This window comes from Castanea sativa, chromosome 4, assembly GCF_040712315.1.
Source record: "Castanea sativa cultivar Marrone di Chiusa Pesio chromosome 4, ASM4071231v1".
Classification (NCBI taxonomy): domain Eukaryota; kingdom Viridiplantae; phylum Streptophyta; class Magnoliopsida; order Fagales; family Fagaceae; genus Castanea; species Castanea sativa.
The window spans coordinates 30699682-30722904 of NC_134016.1; the positions used below are offsets into that span (position 1 = coordinate 30699682).

Below are 23223 nucleotides of genomic sequence, written 5' to 3' on the forward strand. Positions count from 1 at the left end.
AAGTGTTTTCCGGTTTGAAAATAATCTTAGAAAAAAAATTTTGTTTTTCAATGTTTGGTTGGGCTTTTAAAATTGTTTAAAACATTTTTAAGTGTTTGATTTGTACATAAAATCAACGGTAATAATTTTGAAATCTAACATAATGGATACAAAATTGAAATTACATAAATCTCACAACAATCCAATGTATCACAAGGAAAACAAAATCTCCGTACTAATTTTAGTCATGGAGTTTATGTGATAGCCTAATATTAATGACATTTTGTGGTATTTTATGTTAATTTAGTCATGAAACAAAAGTTAAAAATTTGAGAAAGTCTATAATAGTATTCACATTAGTCTCCTCAAATATTTAGCTAGACTAATCCAAAAAACTCTACTTTTACTAATTTAGCTATCTACTATTTTCATACACATACATCGGCCTTAATACTTTATCAACATTGAAATTTAATGTTGCGAAGATAAAGACTTACTACATGTAAAAATGAGACTATAATAAGACTGATACACACTTATTTTGATTAAGTTTAGATAAATACACTAACCACAATAAAATATCATATAAGTAGTATATAACAACCATGCTTTGTGTTATGATAGGTTTGGGTATAATTTTATTTTAACTTATAATAGTTTGACCCTTTAACTTGTTATAAAAATATTTTAACTTATAATTTTATTTTAACTTATTTTGATTAAGTTTAGACAAATGCGTTAACCATGATAAAATATCATACAAGTAGTATATAACAACCATGCTTTGAGTTATGATAGGTTTGGGTATAATTTTATTTTAATTTATAATAATTTGACCCTTTAACTTGTTATAAAAATATTGTGAGATTTTGTTGTATCAAATTATCAATACTTTTTTTATCTAAAAAAAATTATCAAATCTTTTTTTACTGTGAAAAATGTGTAAATATTTCAAAATTTAGTGAGACTTCAAGTATAATTTTGTACTTATATATTAAAAAAAAAATTGTAAAATTTAAATAGAGAGGAAACACATGGATCATGTATGATTTCAAAACTTGAGAGATTAACGGATCACTAACACGATAATAGACAAGGGATAAAAACATCAAAATTAAAAACTTTATCCTTGTCTACCAACCAAAAATAATAATAATTAACCTTGGAAAAGGAAATTTGTAATTTACTTCTTAAGCAATACCACACTGCTATATTTAAATCTGAAAGGAAACCCATTACCCAAAAGAAATTAGAAATAAAAATAAAACCATTAGACTGAAAGCCAAAGCTCTCTCAGATCCATCAGAGCAAACGAAATTAAAATCCTCGTCGTTGCAGAGACTGAAGAACACACACACACACACACGCACACAAAAAAATCAAAACCCAGCGATCCGGATCCGTTGAAAATGGAGGCTCCGCAAGGTGGATCCGAGAGGGACAAACCCAACCCGTCCTCTTCTCCTACCCCAATCGTCGCCAATTTCTGGAAGGGTAATTCCAATTTCCAATTCTCGCATTTCCTTCTAATTTGTGAATTTGCTTTCCTGACATTGAAGTTTTCATTTACTTATGTAAAAATTAGTGGTTTTTTTTTTTTTTTTTTGTCTTTATAGTTTGGAGTACTCTTTTAGTAGAAGCTATAGTTTTTAGCAGATGAAGATTAAATGCCTCTTTGGTTTGAGAAATTTTCAAATTTTCAAACACATATATCAATATATGCACAGTCTCACTTGTTAACGTGAATCTTATGGATTACTTAGAAGTTAGAACAGAATATGATAGTGTTACATTTGAATCTTCATTTTTTATATTTTTTATTACTTTTGCATTTGAAAATTGGGGAAATTGAGTGATTCTTTTTTTGGGATCTTGAAACTAAACTATATCATGTTTTAGATCTGCGATCCTAGAATTGGGGTTAACGTTGTAGTGAGACGTGGTAAAGTTATCAATGGATTAGCACAATGCGTTAGAAGTTACTGATTGTTACCCATTCTTGCCATTTTGGGCCAGCAGAGCACGGTGTTCAAGTTCTGGGAAACTTGAATATAGCCCTGTCATTCTCAGGCCCCGAATCATTAGTGTTGAGTACCTGAAATACACAAGAAGTGGGATCGAAGGCGATAGAATAGTGTAAGGCTTTAGTCAATTGACTAAAAAAAATGAGAATTAAAGGGATTTAAAAAAAATGAATTATGAAAATTAAATGGAAAATTAGGAATAGATGGTAAAGATGCTTACTTAGTGAAATGAAGAACTCATTTTCCAAGGACAAGGTTGAAAAGGACCATATATTAAAACAATATAGTGTTTAAGAAGATGCAAATCAGAGGAGCGAGAAAATTTGCTAGATATATGTTTGTTATTGCTGAAGTCAATGACTCACTTATAGGGTTTTTTTTTTCGTTGTTCCCTTGTGTTCGTCATCGTGAACTCAAAGATTTTATTATTTTTTATCAATAAAACTGCATGGATTACCTATAAAAAAAAAAGAAAAAGAAAATTGGTTTGGGCTAATAGAAGCCCAGCTACGTCCAACAGATACTAGCAGCCCAACAGGCCCTTATGAGTACTAAACTGTCAAAATGACCCCTAGGTGAACTTAAAATCTATAAATAAATAAATAACTTCACTTTAAACTAGAAAATCCCTGTTCACTATTTAGTAACTAAAAATTGCATAATCCTCTCTCTAATAATCCCATTGGTGTTGATGCTCAGGACGTGGATGATGATGATTATGATGGTATATCTGATAAGAGCGATAGAATGGATGATTAAATGTTCTTTTCACCTTATTATTCATATTGCTTTTGGATTTCATATTGTAGAGTTAGCTAGTTTCCATTTGCTATCTTATTTTGGATTTTGAACTTGGAACTTAGAACCATTTTCCATTTCTGTTGATAGTTATTTTGGTATGTGGTTGCTAATTAAACATTTGCAGAACATTTTCGATACATTGTGTTAAAACTTAAGTATATTGGTTTCGTTAGGATAGACATATTGATGTATGGTTACATAAGATTTATTCTTTTTTTATAAGTAATAATATTATTCATAAAACTGAGTAATATGACCCCTCATCATTACTTGGTCAGGGGTAAGGACCCTATCAATAATGTCTAATTGTATTATTTCAACTGTGAGAGTTCACTATTTGTTGGAAAATTTAGTATTCTTGTCACCTTTTTGCAACCATAGGGCTCTTGATTTTTGTCGTTAAATCTCTTTTCAAAGCTTTCAGTTTGTTGACCAAAATAAAACTCAGAGTACCTTGGAAATGGTATGACTTCCATCGCTTCTTAATCCTCCCCTTAAAGCCTTCAGCCTTCAATAACATATTTTCAAATCTGAAAGGTCTTCTTCCCTGCTGTATTCTACCACATTCCGAAAGGATAGGGAAATGGTCTGAGCATATTCTAGACAACTTGCGTTGAATGAGAAAGGAAAAATGCTCTTCCCAATCAGAAGTGAACTAAAATCTATCAATTCTAGACATAGTTGCTAACTCACAGTTATTCAACCAAGTGAAATTGTTACATGTAATCTATAATTTTTGTGATTATATGCAAACTCATTATTCACATCTTTATTTTTTAATAGATAAATTCATAATTTATCTGATTATTCAACATACAAAGTCACAACTTATGTTTTGTTTTTAATGTTTTTTTCCCAAAAAAAGGGGAGATCTTACTATCTACAATTCAATCCCACAATCCATGGTCCTGCCTACCTCTCATGATCTTATTATACAATCCCAACTTTGACGACCTTGCTTGTAGCTCAACTAGTTGGCACTTTCTGGTTTTTCCAATGGATACATCATAGGTTCAAATCTCTCCTATCCGAACTATTAAATTATCAAAAAATGCTTATTCATATTACACTATAATCATCATTATAGAGTACCAAACATGCCCTAAAACATCAATCTCTAGGTTCAAAAAGTTCAAGAAATATTTTTAAAAAATTTCTTAAATTATTAAATCAGAAAAGGCTCCCTATAATGAAGGCTACTTCATAGTAGTGTTCAGTGTCTCTAGAATCATAACCCTTTGTCTTACATATGACAATTAAATTCTAACCATCCAACTTCATCAAAAGTCATATGCTAGTCATATGACCTTTTAAAATACTCAAGACATAATAAGTTAAACATAACATAGAAAAATAAAAGGTTAGTCTTGTACAGTACTAAAAGCATGCTTAATGCTCAAGGCTCAAAGCTCCAAGGTCTAAGCACTTTGCATGGCCAAAGCAAAGCCCATTTCAAGAAGCACACCTTAGGCATGCTTTTTTGGCGCATTTCGAAGAAGCACGCTAGGCACGCTTTTTTATTTATCGCTAAAAAAATATGAATTAATAAATTTAATTGCTTGATCTTGAAGGAATTGACATGGACAATTGATTTGTTACACAAATGCTATTCTTAAGGTGTTGTATTACAAAAGTAAATTTTTTATTTACATGCCAAAAGACACAAACAAGGCTAATTTGCTATTCCTTCTTATTCTTTTTGGTATTTGCCCATTAGATGTATGTTGATTGATGAGTGTGAATCGAATGGTCAGAACATTTTAACTTGGGAAGCATACAAGAGAAATCTCCAGAACAAAATACGGTCTCTGACTGATTTAAAACTTTTCATGGGTAGAGAAGATGGTGATTTTCTCTTATTTGTGCTAGCATGCTACAGTAACATATCTTCTATCTTTCTAGCAGGTTATGAAGAGGAGAAATATTATAGTAACTTGTTGAATGGAACACCTTTTTTTTTCTTATTTATTTATTCAAAATTCTAACCATATTGATATTGCATGTGATTTTACATGATTAAAGAAAGTATGGGATGATAACAAACACAGTAGGTGCAGTTAAAATGAATACACTAGCGACATAAGACAGTTTCTCATACATGAAGGTTCAAGAGACTACTCTATTTCATACCTCATTTCTTATTGAGTGCCCACAGATCTCCCCCCCCCCCCCCCCCTTTGTGCCTCCTGATTTTATTTCTGTTGTAATGCGATTGTTTCAGAGTTGTGCGGTCAACATATTTCTCGTGTATCATCCAACAAATAGATACCATAATTTTAAAGCATTCACAAATTTCTGTTTTTCTTGTCCACAGGTTTTGATTTAGAGAAGGTAAAGGTTATTTTGGATGAACAAGGGCTTAGGATAGCTGATAATCAGGAGAACAGCCAGAAAAATCGACGGAAGCTTGCAGAAAGCACTAGAGGTATCAATTATACATCTTTAAACAATCAGGCTAATGTTTCACACTTTGTGTAGGACTGTAGGAGGGTAGTAGGGAAGAGGAGAGAGAGAGAGAGAGAGAGGAAATGATCCCCCCCCCCATATTTACTATTTCTTTTGTTTAAAGGAAGGGGGCAGGAAAAGAATCCAGGGTAACAAAAGAAGATCTACTTTCTCTCGTGGCTCACCAAAGTGTTTTTTTTTTAAAAGAGATCCATTGGGATGTCTTGGTGGAGTCTATCTCTTCTTTTATGTTTTTCCATTGTCACGTTTTTTTCCTATAAATAAAATTGTTTTGGTGTTATATTTAAAACTGTTTTGATAACAGATTTCAAGAAAGCTTCAGCAGAAGAAAAGTTAAGTTTGTTTAACTCTTTACTTAAGGGATACCAAGAAGAAGTTAACAATCTCACCATGAGAGCAAAGTTTGGAGAAAATGCTTTTCTTGAAATTTATCAAAAACTTTATGAGGCCCCAGATCCTTATCCAGCTCTTGCTTCAATTGCTGTAAGTACCAGTGTGTTTCATTATTGTGTTGCATTAGAGCAAGTTTCAATGAGACGTTGCTTCTAAATTGTATAGTAGTAAACCTCTTCAGTACTATTGAAAGTTATAAGTAATGAGGGTAAAGCTATCACCAAGAAGAAGAAGATAAGAACAGAAAAGAAAAAAGTAACAAGGCTAAATCTACCTAAGGTTTCTCTATGATTGGATGGTGGCTAATAGTTTACACTCTTCCCCAAATTTGTTGGATTTTTTTTTATCTTTTGAAGTTTAGATGATAGTTTCCTTTTAGTTTTTTTCTCTTGGATTTACTTGTTTATTAGTAAAGTTAAGGAGTCTTGAACCCTTGTTTCTCTTGTATACATCTGTGTACTTTGTGTTTTGCAGACAAATTGGCAAGAGCAAAACAGTAGGATATTTTAGTCTGTAGGGCATCCAATTAATGTTATCAAGCAGTCATTGCTAAGCAGTGTATTTAAGTGGATGGTGATTTTAGGGAACACTCCTTTCTTTTTTTAGATAGCTTGCATTTTACTGTGATTTTTCTTTTTGTGACAGTGTTTTATTATGTATTCTTTCTTTTGTTCACTTTGAATGATATATATTTTTAATTATATAAAAAAGGTACTAGGGTTGTGCCGCTTATTGCTCTTGAATGAATTTTATTACTTATCAAGAGACTAAAAGAGGAGAGTCCTGAAGTACCCTGAGTATGTACTGATGTTCTCTTAAAAGATTCAAGCAAAGCACAACTGCTCAACAAAATCTAGAAAAGAAGCATGGATGTAAGCATTCACTCACACAGTGATCTAAGGAACAAAAATCTTAGATCAACTATAGAGAAAACAGCATCATTCAAAGTCTGGTTATCCCCAGCCTTAGTCATGTAATCACCGCAAACATCAAACAACCTTTGCTACTTATGCAACTTCTGTTGCATCTACTATTAAAACTTATATAGTTATATTAAATTTCTTCAAGCTTGTTGAGTATGAACAAGTTCTTCATTAGGTACTTCAATTCCATGGTTGAAGGTTTTCAAAAATTTCCAAACAATTGTTCTCTCTCTCTCCCTCTTTAATTATTTAGTTTGCAATAAGTAATAGTAGATGTGACTAGCTTATAAGCCAGTTCAAAACCTAGGCCTCTGGTGTTACATCTATAAGGCTTTAGCACCTAGTTGAGGTTTTGCTGTTCAAACAATGGCTCTATTCTTTGTGTCTACGTGCTAAAAGATTGTGTGTGTGCACTATGCACACACACTGTGTCTCTCTATGCCATCATTTTATGAGTAAATTCACATATGTCTGCTGCATCCAGGACCAAGATTTAAAACTGTCTGAACTAGAATCTGAGAATCGGAAAATGAAAGTCGAGCTTGAGGAATTCCGGACAGAGGCTACCCACTTAAAGAATCAGCAGGCAACGATACGAAGACTTGAAGAGCGCAACCGCCAGTTAGAGCAACAGGTGAGTAATGCTTACTATAATTACAGTAGTAGCACTAATAGTTTAGGTGGATTGGTGTTGTATGTGCAAAAGCAGTGTTGAAACTGTTTCACTTGCTAGTGAGTTGCACAGTTTCCCATATGTTGTGGTCTTTTGCATTTACATTTTTCAGGATTCATTGAGGTAATGCCTAAAAGAGTGGAATTACTTTTTGGGTGGAGGAACTAGTTTGGTAAACATGGTAGATCTTTTACTTGGAATATAGCTGCCTCATGAATATGATCGGTTCAGTAGTTTGAAATTTCATAACCCTCAAATTTTAATGATTAAAGCTCTTGGTCCCTTACATAAAGATGGAAGATAATAAAATTGTTAAGAACTTTAAAAGGGTAGCATTTATATAATTTGCTTACAGAAAAGTAATGATAGACAGAAGGGTTAAGCAAAATAAGAGTGAACAGTTGGTGCAGTTTGCTTCTTTTTCTTAGGGAGTCATATTATCTTTTTATTTTTTAATCTTATTGTATAAGAGTGAACAGTTGGTGCAGTTTGCTTCTTTTTTAAGCAAAATGTTTCATTTGATTTGTTTATTCCTGCCTACACATTGTGGGGTAGATGGAAAATAGCATTGTTGCTTTTGTGAACTCTTTATTAACTGCCAAGTAACTTTTAAATGGGAACTGATAATTTTATTTTATAAATTTGATGTTTGAGCTTCTTATTTGTGTCACTGTAGTCTAATATGTCAATACTTTGAGGTGCTGGCTTTTGAGATTCTCATGGCCATTTCCTTTCTTTCCTCAAGTTCTATTCATTAAATGTGAATTCAAAACACACAAAATGTGGCATGACTGATATATAGTTCCCATTGATATGAAATTATGTTTAATCATCGGAATGATGGTTTTTCCTTTTAATGTGTAAAAATTCTAATGTGTTTAGATGGAAGAAAAAGTAAAAGAAACTGTGGAGATGAAACAACGTAGTTTGGCAGAAGAGAACCAGAAGACTTTGGAAGTTTTAAAAGAAAGGTAACATCCTTTCTAGTGGCACTGCAAATTCTGTTATGGAGCTGAGGTCATTAGGCGTATATATTATTTATTTCTGGACAGTTTGCTTTTGTGTATATCATGTCCTATTGAATTGTCACATTATTATGGCCCTGATTTATGATCCCTGCTTCACACAGGGAACAATCGCTGCAAGATCAATTACGACAAGCTAAAGAAAGTGTTTCCACTATGCAGAAATTACATGAACTTGCACAAAGCCAGTTATTTGAACTCCGTGCACAATCAGGTGATACGTTAATTTTGAATTTCTAAGTCATGTCGTAATCTTGTTACTTAAGTTTATGGCATCTTCTTTTCTTTTTGTTGTCACAAGACACTCTGAATTGAACCTTTATGCCTCATCTTTCTGCCCAGCAAAGGTTATGTCTTTATATTATCTTATCTGTTGTTTAATAATTTCAGATGAAGACACTGCAGCAAAGCAATCAGAGCTCAGTCTATTGATGGATGAAGTCGAACGGGCTCAAACACGGCTTCTTAGTCTTGAGAGGGAGAAGGTGCATTTGCCATATCCCTTGAGCCATATTTTTAAAAGGATCCAACTTGCCTTAAATCCCTAATAATAAATCTTAATTTTACAATAGTCATTTACTTAGCTGCTGGTTGTCCATAAGGACAAAGTTTCTCTCCAAACTAGTTTGAAGAAAAACTCTTCAAACTCTCGCTAAAAAATTAACATGGTTACACATTTTGAAAATCTAACCATTGGATTGCATGTTCTTTAGATTTTTATCATACATATCAAATTTCGTTCAAACGGATGTTCAAATCAGATGTTATTTACTATTCGATCTATAAATTTATTTTTTATGCATAATTTAAGGCTACAAAAACTTGAAATTTAAATATTTGAGACATAGCTATCAATCATTGATCTTCTTGAAATTTCGCAAGCATGGAGGATATTGTAAGAAAATGCAATCTAATGATGGATTTGTCAAAATTCACGTTTAATAAAAATACATAGGAAGAGTTTGAAGGGTTTCTTTCCAAACTAGTTTTGAGAGAAACTTTGTCCCATATCCATAATCTGTTTGATTTTTGGTTGTGCTCCCTTTTTTTTCCCAACACAAGCTCATGTTTCTGCGTCTCTTCTCTCAGTATTTCTTAGTTTACTAAGCCATATCTAGACTGAGCCCCCATTAAAATATTTTTTTCTCTCACAAACACGCATGGGGCATGCAGGCAGCTGTGTCAATGCCATTCCTTCCCATGTCTGACTCCGACACATTTCCTGTTTTGGACATTGACAGATCTAAACTGTCAGTAGCTAGTTGGTATCTTTTAAGTTGGAGTGTTCAAAAGAGCTTTTCTCATCCCAGAGGGATATTCTTTTGTGAGTTGGTGTTGTATGTGCCGATGTAGTGAGGAAATGGTGGACCATCTTTTAATACATTATAGCATGGCCTTTGAGTTGTGGAGTTTTGTTTTCAGATCCTTTGGGATTCAGTGGGTGTTATGGATAGAGGAATTGGGTTGGCAAGCATTCATTAGATAATTGGAATCTTGTTCTTTTATGTTTGATGTGGACCTTATGGAGGGAAAGAAATTAGTGCACTTTCGAAGATTTGAAAAGCATGGGGAGTCAATAGCTAGCAACTTTTACTAGTTCATTATATGCATGTTCGCGTGGATGGGGATTTACTAATAGTGATTCCATTGTGTTAATTCATAGATGAGACCAAATTCTTAAGTTCCATGAACCCTCTCATACGTGGTTTGGGTTGTTCATCTGCTGTGAATTGGAAGATTCTGTGGTCCTCCATCAAATTTCAATACTAGTAAGCAGCCTCATAGCTTCCTTTTCATACCATCTAAAACAGACCCAAAAATTTATTGAACCCCTTAATCCTATTTATTACCCAATTTGAAGGTTGAGTTCTCTAACTACCCCGCCTCACTACCCTAATACATGTTCAATAGGATGGCTTCGAGAGCTTCCTGACTGTCTTCCTCTTGCTTAGAGTTAGCCTCTAGACACATTTGGGTATGTTTATACAATTCTTTCCTCCAGTTCGACATCTACATCAGAAAAAATTGTCCCTAAAGGTGGCCTATCATTCATCTAACCCAATAGTTCCTCAACATTCCTCTGCTTGGTAGCTTTTCTCTATCTTTTCTTACATGGGATATTGCCAAGGGCAACCCAAGAAATATCTAGGTCTAACATGGGTCCGATCAGACATGCTAAAACTTTGGGCACTAGGAAGTGACTAATCTCGACTAGTTCCCCCCCCCCCCCCCCCACAATGAACATCTTGATTGATTTTTCGTCTTCTTAAGTATGTTGCTCCATTTACATCCTTGTCACCATCTCCATATTTCTTTCCCCTTTTGGCGTCTCTGGTTTACCCCTTTTACCCCATTGTCTTGAATGGGTAAACGAACAATATTCTTTTGGGTCCTTGCAAGGGTCTTTGTCCCTTTTTGGGTTCTCAGGTTCTCCGTGCAGCTCAATATCATTTTGTTGGAGCACTATTCTACCTTTGGGCCAAACCTGAATCATGGGCCCATAATGAAACCTGCGTCAGGACCCATATAGACTTGTTTGGCTGCCTAAACATTGTATTTAATTTTTTGTTCTAAATCCTATTTTTAATTCCTTCCATGCACGAGCCCTATTCTCCCATTTTCCAAAATTGTCACCCTAAGAGATCTCACATCAATGTGTGTAAAATAGGTATATGGTGTCAAATTTGCACATTTAAGCCCAAAATTTCCCACATCAGTCAATCTTAAAGTGTGTGAAATACATCGTTGCTATAGTAACCATGTAAATATACACAATTACTGTAGCTGTGTATTTCAATATTTTATTAATTTCCTTTACTTTTGTATTGCTTTCACGTTTAGCTCTTCTTTTCTTTCTTAGCAAACCAAGCTCTCTCCTTCACTTCTCCCTCATCTTACTACTTGTTCCATTTTAGCTCTCACTCATCTTTGATCATTTGCTCATTCTCTTCACCACGTAGCGAGAATGTGATCAGCTTGGAGGCTTTGTATTCCGATGAGACCTAGAGGGTGGATTGGCTTGAAGCTGATGCAGTTCTTGGGTTTGTGAGGGAGCTGAAGCGTCTTCCTCCACAATCTTAGGTCATCAATCATCCTCCTCCACAGTCTTTGCGAGGGAGCCGAAGTGATTCTTGGGTTTGATTTGGAGATTGATGAGGCTGGGGTTGATTTTTGGGTTTGATTTGGAGGTGGAGGATGATTTTGGGTTTGATTTTTAGGTTCATCATCCAAATTTTGAAATGTTTGTGCTGGGGCTTGGATGATTTGGGCAATGCAAATATGATATGTTGTGAACTGCTGCACAGGTGGTTCATAAGGATTGTTTAGTCTTGATTGTGGTTTTCTGGAGATTACTGCCGAAAGCAAGTTTTGTGAGCTGGTGTTGCTGCTGAATTCAGATAAGGTTTGCCCATTGATGAGGATTTTTTTTTTTGGGGGTTTGATTTCATAGTGGATCTTGAGGTGAATATCTGTTTGTTTGCTGAGAAAACAAAGGATAGTTAATGAAAAAAAATGAAAAATATAATAACAAAAAATGAATGAAAAATTATTATTCAAGTAAAATAGAATGTAGAATAGATAATCTGATGCTAGTGTTTTGGAAAAGTGGTTATATAAAATAGAAAAAGAAGGTCCTTATACTAAAATAGTTAAATAGACAGAAATTTTTGTGCTAACTTATGTGAATGCTTTAAGATTCAAATTTTCTGCTTCCCTCATCTATCACAATTCTCGTCTCAACGATTATATATGAGGAATTTTCGGTCCTTAATTCGCAGTCTCCTTAATTCGCACCTCCTGCTGAAAGCCTTTCCACCCACCATTCTATTTTTGCCTTCCTTTCTAAACATTAATAACTCCAAGGACTGGCCTTTTACCGTTGGGCCTTTTCCAGATCATCAGGGCCTTGCCTTCCTCCCTCATCCTTCTAATGATGTCAACATGGTGGTTTGCACTACAAAGTTCCATTACTTGCTCCAGTAGCTACCTTGCTCCTGCTCGACCCAAGAACACCTATCAGATGAAGCCTCTTCCACTTACATATATACGTAATTGGAATGTTTTGGTCGTTTCCTCTGACGCTACTTCAAAGACTTTAGTTTCTACCAAAAGAACCTCAACTCTGCCATGTTGTTTGGCTAAGCATGAATAAAATCCATTTGACTACTGCCTCTCCACTGTGGGGACCCTCTAAATTTGCTGTTGAGACAACTGGTGGAGTTGCTGGTTCCCTAGATCTAGGACACTCTTTGCATCTCTCAGTGTTGGCTAGTGGACAAACCCCAACAAAGAGCCTTGGCGCAACTTTTCTCACTGCTTTTGTTTTTTTGATAAGTAGAATTATTTATTAAAAAAAAAGATTACTTCATGTTCATGATGATGAACACAGAGTGCCTAAAAGATTACAAAGAAATTATATAGGAAAATGAAGTGAGTCTTGGAACTCCAAAATAGAATGAAAATGAGTAAAACCCTAACTGTGAGACCAATCAAACGAGGTATGAAACAACAAGGACTTCAAATGATCAAGGGGTCGCACCGTATCTTTAAGGGTGCAGCTATTCCTTTCCTTCCACACCATCCGCATCAAACATAACAGAGTAAGATTCCGAACATTGGAATGGTGCCTCCCAGACTAAATCTACTATCCAAATAATAGATCTGTCACTGTCGACTAGATTACCAACTAAACCCCAAATATCATAAAATATTTCAATCCACAAGACATAGGCAGCATCGCAATGAAGCAATAGGTGGTCCACAATATCTCCATGACACCGACATATACAGCACCAATTAACTAATGGTCATTCATTCTGCTGATATACATGCCCCCCCCCCCTCCTTTTTTTTTTTTATTCACAGGGACTTCTACGTTCTCAATTACAAACTGCAAATGAAGATGCTGGAAATAAGAAGAGGTGAGGTACTTCAGTACCACAATTTTTACTTTTGTATCCACCCACATTATGACTCTAGGTTCACTTGAATAACAATGGATAGCATTGTTATGAAAATATAATGAGTTAATGCATACATGCCCACTAGAGGAAAACTGGGGACGAATTTTTATACTTATTACTACATCAAACAATGTGGAAATGTTTGATTTACTGCATTTGGTGGGAACACAATGCTCGAAGTTTTGAGGACTAGAATGAATGATTCCTGAGCTTAAGGTCTTTTTTTTCTCTTCAAAATTTTGTTGGATTGGATTTTAGCTTTAGGCTCCTTCTCTTTGTGTAATCTTTTGGACGTGCTTGATCTTTCTCTTTAAAACTTGTGCCTATCTATAACTTCTTGAACTTTGGTTATAGAGTTCTAATTAGAGAAAATTATATTAATAATTTAATGTACTCATAATGCGCTACATGGCATAAGGAGGAAAAATATATATATATATATATATATATATATATATACTCACTTACACGCGCGCGCGCGCGCGCACATATATATAGAAAAAAGGAGAGGGTGTCCAGTTGACATAACTTTTATTAAATTAGTGTATGATTTTGGGTTTTCTTTTCTTTAATTATTTATTTTTTTGGTTCATTAAGTATCACTAAGCTAGCATGGTAGCACCTGTTCCACCCCTAGGCTAAAGATGTATCATATATTTACGAGAATCTTTTTTCTGAAGAAGAATAACTGTTGAAACATTGAAATAATCTTTACATCTTCACAGAGCTAGCTTCCTTGTGACATGTTTGTGGCCATTATTTTTGGTCTCCGCCTTAAGATTTTACCTGGCTTTCTGTCCAACAATACAGATGGGTGTAAAAAATTTTGTTGGATGTGCGTAGTTATGACATCTTTTTCCTCCAACAATTGTGTCCTCCATTATTAATATGTTCATCTTTCTGAATTTTTCACATGATTCTGCTGTTTTTCTACTTTTCTGTTTAATGTTTTTAGTGTACTATTTGTTATTGCAATTGCAGCGATAATTTAGATTCAAATAGCATCCTTGAGAATTCTTTGAATGCTAAAGAGAAAATAATCTCTGAACTGAACCGGGAACTTCACAATATTGAAACAACCTTATCAAATGAGCAAGAAGAACACATGAAAGACATTAAGAAATTGAAAGTGCTGCTCAATGAAAAGGTATGCCACTTTGTTTTTCTATTGCTCATTCAATGTTAATAGTTAATCATGTTTAGGAATAACTGAAGTTATTGTTCTCCTCTACCATTCATTGGGAATTCTGTTGCTAAGACCATAAATGCTGAAATAAATTCAAATCTTGTTTATACTATCACCTCATCTGATATCATGCACATTTGGTTACTGCTTGCTGTATCTCTGTTGATTATATTGTTTCGTTCCTGGCTCCATGTATAGATATATCTTAACTCCTTTTGCCTTTTCTTATTAATTCAGGAAGTTGCTATTGAAGAGATGAAGAAAGAGCTTCAGGCAAGGCCAACAGAGAAAATGGTTGATGAATTGCGTAAACAATTGAAACTTATGCAGGTAGTTTGGTTCCTTCTTTGTTACTAAACAGCAGGGTCCTCTAATCAATTTCAGCTTTTACCAAATGTTATGAAATTTTTTAGTAAGTGATTCGTATCTTTTGAAGTTTTATTGATGATGCTGCATGAAAATTTTCAAGTTGCATTAGCTTAAATTTTCAAATAAAAAAAATTATTTACTATTTGGTTACTCTTTTAGGCTGTGTTTGGTAACACCAAACTAATGCATTTTGGAAAAATTTGAGGTGTTTGGTATAACCATTAATCTCACATTCTAGAGCAAAAGTCAAAAGTCAAAAAATCTTGACGTTCTCATTTTAACTAAAGTGGGACCCACCACTGACACTCACAATGACTTTCTCTATCTGTTTCTCTTTCTTTTTTCGTTTCTATATACATTGTTTTCTCAGAAAATTCACAGCAACAACCACCAAAACCACAAGAAGAAAATCTAAAATCACAACACCAAAAACGAAAATCCCCAAAATCACAAGAAAAAAAGAAAAGAAAAATCTCAATCACAACACCAAAATAATAATAAAATAAAAACTAAAATCACACTGCTTATGTTGCCACTGCCAAGGCTGTGGATGAAGTGGAGGTCGTCGAGGTCGAGCAGAGTATGGGTGGTTGCTGTTGCATCCCAACATGGGTTGTAGGAGGGTGCTATAAAAGAGAAGCAGGAAATAAACCGGCTCCTGCTTGGCAGGAAAATAATGGGTCATTATGAAAATTACAATCTTTTAGAGAGAGAAACAGAGGGCAGAAAATATCTTATAAGAGAGAAATGGTGAGCGAGGAAAGTGGGGGGGGGGGAGAGAAAAAAAGACTAGTGAGAGGAGAAATGGGAGGGGGGGTGAACGTGTGCTGAAAAAAGAAATGGGAAAGAGGTGGAAGAAAGTGTGATATGGAGAAAAAAGAAGGGGGAGGGGGCTTGAACATGTGTGGTGGGGAAATTTTAGAGGAAAAATAAAAGTGGTGACGATTAAAACTTGAGGGAAAAAAGATAGAAATGAGGTGGGGAAAAAACTTATTTTTTTGAAGGGAAAAATTGACACACTCACACATATATGAGAAACCATTATTATTATTTTTTTACTTTATTCATCCTAATAAAAAATTATTAAATGTACCAAAAAATGCATTCTACACTTTTCCAAACCAAAGGCAACCCCATTCTGCATAATTACTTTTTAGTATAAGGTTTAGCATTATACCAAACACAGTTTTTTCAAAAGAAATACATTTGTTGCCACTTTACATTCTGCAAAATGCTCTTCTGGAATGCATTCCACCCAGTTGTTCCAAACGCTACCTTAATTAAGTTGTGTATATCATGTTTAATGAGGCCTAGAAGAAGGATCTCACCAATAAGATGCTTTTCTGGTCCTGCAACCATACTTCACTGTGAGTCTGTGACTGCTATTTAAACCATCTGAATAACTAGTTCCAAGATTTGGTCATTTGTGTCACTAGATGGCCCAATATTTTAATATGATCATCAGCAGAGTGCTCTGTTAGATATTTTTATGCGATATGTAGAACTTTTTCTGTGCTTGCTGTTACAAGTTCTGCTTTAATTTATGCAACATCAATACATCCCCATTTCAGCCTCCTGATTGTTATAGAGTTGCATGTTTTTGTGTGTTTTCTTCCTACGGTGTCCACTGTACTTTACATGCATCTTTCTTGTGCTTCTTTGAAGCCTGACAGTACTTCGGTGCTTATCTGTCTAACATTACACCATTATATGTATAGGTACTGATTTATAATTCAATTGAGGCTGAAGATTGGGACGCAGCTACAGGTGGGGAAGAGATGAGCAAAATGGAGCATCTTCTTCTTGACAAGAACCGGAAAATGGAACATGAACTCACACAGTTGAAGGTGTGATTGTCCTTGTCCTGCTATTCCAAGCTATTCCAAGAACGAAATAGAAATTAGTGTGGTGGGGATGAAAAAGAATACCTGTACATACAAATAGCATCAGCGTATTATGCACTAGACACTGCACAGAAAAAATTACCTGAAATATCTTATAGACTTATAATACCGTGTCTTGTACTTATTTTTATAATTTTTACACCTTTCTACCACTTGCAGGTCAAACTAAATGAGAAAACAGCTTTGCTGGAAGCAGCCGAAAGCAAGACAGAAGAACTTAAAGCTAAGGTCAATGAACAGCAAAAGTTGATACAAAAGTTAGAAGATGACATATTGAAGGTTTGCATCTATGACTTCTTCTGAAAGTCTATGAATTGACTATTGGCAGCCAGATTTGCCTCTTAAGTGATATCCAGGTTTATGAATAGTCAGACCTGCATATTGGGCATCAAAATATCAATTTATGCAGCATGTAGTTTGTTAAAGATTCTGGTCAGTGATATTTAGAGTCATAATATTATTAATTAGAGCCAAAAGCCTTGTAGCTCAATTGGCACTTTTGGGTGTTCCAATGGAGATGTCTAGGGTTCAAATCCTCTCTCTTCCAACTATCAAATAATCGAAAACTAATATTATTAGTTAGGATGCATAAATGGGTAAATAATTAAATGTCAGTTGTTTACTCAGAAAAAACTTGCATAGCCGGCTACCTATAAAGTTGTATTTTTTTATGAATATGTAAAGCTATTTTGTTTATTTGCTTAGCAATCTCAGTTAACTTGTTAGCTAACTTGTTAGCATGTCTCTTGGAATTATAAAAAAAAAAAAAAAAAAACTTATAAAGTTTAATTGTTGATCATTTTTGTGTTTCACCTTCTTATGCATTCTGATTCTTTACCTTCTAATGCAGGGCTATAGTTCCAAAGATAGAAAAGGCAATCTGTTTGATGACTGGGATCTTTCAGAGGCCAGGGGTTCTGAGCTCTCTGAGGTACTTGTCTCTCTTTTGTTCTACCCCTCATTTTTGAGTTCACACAATATACCGACCAAAAATACAGAGTTGGTATTTTCTTGAACAAGTAATGAATTTATTGGGGAAAAAAAATTGTGGATTGGGGTATACAAGAAGTCCTCCTAATTAAAATTTTAAAGGGCAAGAAGGCTAAAAACAAAGAACAACATATGCTGCTATTAGTTTGCTGTTGGTATGATTTAATCAATGCCTAATTCTTCCTGGCTAGATTAAGGCTTCAAGATGCTGTTGCTTTCTACCCCATGATTTCTCTTATTCATGTTAGCCTTTTCTGTATCAGAATGCAGATCAAAAACATATTTCCTCAGATCAAGATCAGAGTTCAATGCTTAAGGTGATTTGTAATCAGCGGGATCGATTTAGGGCACGTTTGGGAGAGACAGAAGAGGTATTCTGTTCTTTCGAAAATATTCAGTTTTGGCTTTTTATCCTTGTTTGTAAATATTATATTGACATTGTTAGATAAGAGTTTAAATTTGTGATTTTGCTTTTCAATTTTAATAGGAAATACGGCATTTGAAGGAGAAGATTGGGCTACTGACAGTAGAGCTAGAAAAGACAAAAGCTGATAATGTCAAACTCTATGGAAAGATTCGTTATGTCCAGGATTACAACCATGAAAGAGTAGTCTCTAGAGGATCAAAGAAGGTGCTTGATTGCAACTTCCCTGATTATTGTAGTTATCGAACCAATCTGACCTGGCTGGTTGGACTGGTGAACTAGTAATCTGGTGCCTAGGCCAGTCTTAGTCCTAAATTATATTGTTAAAGTTAATGACTTGTCAAACCTGGTGGGTTCCTTTGGGCTTGCACAATCTGACAGGGTTTGTTAAACTGTCCTGGTTTTTTCAGATGCTCCAAATTACATATCTGCCTAAATTTTTTTTTTTTTAAATATATATATATATATATATATATATATATATTTAACAAAAGAAAAATGCTATAGTAAGGAAATGAATCTAGGAATAAAATATCTTCTATGATTTATTTGTGATTCTTTCTGAAAATGTATCTCTTAAATTATATAAAATTACTATGAAGGAAAATCATACAAACTTGAAATAGATTAAATTATTATCATTCCATTTTTTTTCTTTTTTTTTTTTCTTTTTACATATTTTTCCCTTAAATAAATTCTTTCTATTTCAATTTCATTGACTTACTTGATATATGCCTAATATTTCTTTTATGAGTGTATCTCTTAATTTGTTTTTTGGTAAAGTTCATACTCAATCTTCTTTATGACTTATTCTGTGTGTTTGTACATTGACCCAGTACATATATTATAATTTTGGATTTGGTCAAAAAATAATATTGTTAAGCACGCTCAATGTTTGTCTTGCATAAAATAGCTCAATAATTAATATTGTATTAAGTCAGTCATAATTTGCTCATATGTTAAATTGATTCATAAAGTTTTCAACATTTTTTTCCTTTTTTTATTAGTATTCTTAATTTTTATTTGATTTTTAATTGACCATGCAGTTTGATTGTGAATTCTCTAGTTGAATTGGCATTTGAGTGAACTAAATCCTGCAGTTGCTCAAAGTAGGCTGGATTTAATAACTAAAATATGGTCCACTTAGTTTCTTGAAGCTTATTTTATTTTATTTTTATTTTTTTACTAAATTGTCATTTTTCAGCAAGCCGAGGATCTTGAAAGTGGTTTTACCTCAGATGTTGAATCTAAGTACAAGAAGATATATGAGGATGATATAAATCCATTTGCAGCATTCTCAAAAAAGGTTGTTATTCTTGAGCTTCTTTGATGAATTTGTATATTTTCTTTATATGCCCCTTCTTTAGTTAGGCATTATATCAGATTTGAGGCCTTCCAAGATTTTGCTTTCTTCCATTTTGAAGTTGTGATAACTGATAATAACAGACTTACAGTGAACAGACACAATGCTTTCTGCTTATTTTGTTTTGGCGGTTGGGGGGGGGGGGGGGGGGTGTTAATCTAGGGCTTTCTGCTACTTATTAAAAAAAGAATTCTTATCATCCAATTCTGAAGTTGATACTTCTTTGGATTCCCAAGTACTCCAGATGATTGTGAATTATCATATGCTAAGCCTGGTTAATTCCATCTACAAATATCAAATTTCATCAACAACAAAACCAGAACTTTATTCAAAGCTCATTTACATTCTTCTACTTTGGAGGTTGCTTTTCATAATTAGATTGGCCACTGGAACTTATTTGCTCAGAAATTATAGGTCACTATTTCTGAAGCTGCTTCTTTACTTTTGTGAAAAAGTTGATGCATTATCTAAACTGCAAACCTACCAAATATGTAATACTTACCAGGAGTGAAAGGATGACAGATCTAGTCAATGACAGCAGGAGAAACCACCTCTGTTAGTTTGGTAGACATTGCCAACAGTATTGGGTTACTATGTACTGATAGCATTAGTCTTCAATTGCTAAATATGCATCCCAGATTTCTCTTCTGCATCATAATTATTTGTCTGCCCTCCTGTGGGTTATATATTTCTTTTGAGTGCTAATATTTGTTATCAATCATGTACTAACTTAATTTGTTGACTTGTAATTAGGAAAGGGATCAAAGGTACAAGGAGTTGGGCTTCAGGGATAGAATCACGCTTAGCAGCGGACGTTTTCTTCTTGGCAATAAGTATGATTCTGTTGTCTGTATTCTAAATTTTGAATTTCTTAATGTGTGCAACCTCTGCTTGTGGAATGTTTTTTTTTTTTCTTGATCACTAGATGTGAAAGACAAGAAAAAATTTGTGTTGAGTGACACTCTAAGAAACTGCTCTTATGTTTCTTCCTACTTTGGTTCCAATTTTTTCCTCTGAAGTGTATGTCAAATATAATAAGAGATGCTCTTGCAGGTATGCTCGAACTTTTGCTTTTTTCTACACCATTGGGTTGCATATCCTGGTGTTCACCTGTCTCTACCGCATGTCAGCTTTGAGTTATCTTAGGTAACCATCAGTCATATGCGTTATTTGCTCTTTTTTTCATTTTTGTTTATTAAATCTTCAACATATTCTGTTTTTTCAGAAATGGTCCTGAGGAATCTCTTACTGGAGATAAAATTTTGAACCTTCCACATGCGATGTAGTGTCACACCAACACCTGTTCTCCACTGATATCACTTATGTGAAAAGAGAAGATACGGTTGACATTATGGAAAGAGATGTCTTATACCATGTATATATAACAAAATCTGGTGCAAAGTTTACTTGCCAATTTGATGGTGCATTAAATATTGTAAATTCTTTTATTCTTGCCTTGAAATTTTTCCCTTGTATCAATGATATATTAATTCGAGCAAAATCATAGAAAAGAATCTGGGCAATTGAAAAATTTACAGATACTTATTGACTTTTATCAAATGCATGATGATGTAAAGCCAACTTATTGGCATTTCCACCTTTGCTAGAATATCGTGATGGAGTTGCTTCGCTTGTTTTCTTTTCTTTTCTTTTTTTTTCTTTTTTTTTGAGAATTCTGTAGTTACAGGAGATTTGAACACTAACTATCATGAAAACATATGAAGGTGTCAACCAATTGAACTACAAGACTCTTGATAGTGGTGTTGTTTGTTAGTCTATATGGATTGTCATTTTGTTTAAGTAACTAGGATGTAAGGGTAGTATTCATTAATTTAGATGTAATAGAATTGCATTACTAATAACAAAGTATATGCTTATTTGTAATTTCTTGACAAGCAATTTTTTCAAAATCCTAAATATTTTGAAGTATCACATTGCATCCTCCTTAGTTGAATCATTTCTATTATTGAAAATTTATCTAGATAAAAAATAATAATGATAATATTAATAATAATCTAGTAGATTTTGATTATATCAAAACTGACAATACATAATGGGAATCACCTTGACCCTCTATACTCAATTTTGAGCAAAATCTTTTATGATCTCTAATAAGGACCTTTACTCCCATAATAGTCCAATTCACCCTATAATAGTCTAGCTCACACACCTAAGTTGAGGATAGGTTGATTTTAAAAAGTTGTGACGGTGGTGTAAACCATCTTTATCTTGTAGGGCACCACCATCTTTATCTTGTAGGGAGCGGCGCTAGTAACAAAAAATTGTTTGTAGAAGTTATGTGAATTTTATAGTTATGTTTATCACCATTCTTGCCATTATTTTTTGAGAGCAGCTAATTGAGTTATTGCATAATGTTTGGTGCCACTTGTTGTTAGTTTCTTCCAATATTTCAATCATTTTCACGAAGAGAGCTCTATTGGTTGACACATTCTTGTTGTTTCCACTTCTCACTAGAGAGTGAAGACATTAAATCACCCACCCCAACTATTGATGTATCAAAAAAAATATTTTAATAATTTTTCATTGTAGAAAAATTGTAGTAATATTTAGTATTCTATTTTATAAACAAAATAGAAAGACAAAGTAGTGTGGTGATTTGATCTACTATATGTGTTTGCAAACTTGAAATTGCATGATATAGTGACTATACAAATAAGCATGTTTCATACCTACTTAAGAATGCAAATATCGTTTTGATAAAATAAAAATGCAAATATAGTTAATTTTAGATGACTTGTATGTCAAATGTTGTCAAAGCAACTAAATATGAGGGAGAATGTCATATTTTAAATCTACTAATACTATTGTTATTATTCCAAATAAAAATTATTTCTTATATAGAATTTATAAAAATATAATCATATAAAATTATTTAATATAAATAATTAATGCAAAATTATAGATAATTAATATATGTATTTACTCTATTAGCTAATTCAATGAACTAATATTTTAATAGAAACGCAAACTTTGTTGGGATGAAAGCCTATATATATAAAGAAAAATTCAAAGAATGCATCTCATGACAAAATCTTATGCTATCACACATGAGATCTCTATTTTTATATATACAAGCAAAGAGAACCTATCTCTATGTAAAATGAAAACCAGATTACACCTTACTAAATAACCCATACTTATCCATTTAAAAACACATGCAAATAGACCAATCTCAAGGCGGAACTTCTCACAGTATCAAAAGAGCCAAAAAAAGAACCGATTCCAAAGAACCACCAATATGTTTCTCTATTTCTAAAGTAAAAGTAGAGAACTTCATGTAATGTTTTTTTTTTCTAATAAGATAGAACGTGTAATGATTTTTGTTGAATAGATATATGATCGATTTTATTTTTATTTTATAGTTTATTAATATTGGACTCTTGGTATTTTGCAATTATTAACTCACCTGACACAAAATTAAAAAACATAAGTGGACTATGGATACATGGCAATTAACCCACAATTGAAAATCTAATTTGAAACATAATTGAATTTTCTCTCAGTTTGAGTTGCAAATAAATATATATATATATATATATTAAATTTTCAAATTCATTCAAACTAATTCTCTAAATACCTAAATTAAACTATAAATAAATAAAATAAACTTAAGTATATAGTAGGTCAGGTTGGGGTTAAATAAATTTAAAAAAAACTATTAACATGAACCTAACTTAACTTGAAGCTAAAAAAATAAAAAAAAAAGTTACACCCCAAC

General features: G+C 33.5%; 1 protein-coding gene across 1 annotated transcript; it reads left to right on the forward strand.

Moving 5' to 3' along the window:
* Positions 1 to 1180: 1180 nt before the first annotated feature.
* LOC142631264 (protein CASP) lies at positions 1181 to 21087 on the forward strand. Its single transcript, XM_075805394.1, has 19 exons — positions 1181 to 1473; positions 5119 to 5229; positions 5575 to 5753; positions 7071 to 7220; positions 8142 to 8230; positions 8389 to 8498; positions 8675 to 8769; positions 13151 to 13206; positions 14230 to 14395; positions 14672 to 14764; positions 16522 to 16650; positions 16867 to 16986; positions 17558 to 17638; positions 17961 to 18068; positions 18185 to 18328; positions 19326 to 19427; positions 20238 to 20317; positions 20538 to 20630; positions 20710 to 21087. Exons 1-19 carry the CDS (start codon positions 1389 to 1391, stop codon positions 20768 to 20770), a joined length of 2052 nt encoding a protein of 683 aa, XP_075661509.1. The 5' UTR covers positions 1181 to 1388; the 3' UTR covers positions 20771 to 21087.
* Positions 21088 to 23223: the final 2136 nt, after the last annotated feature.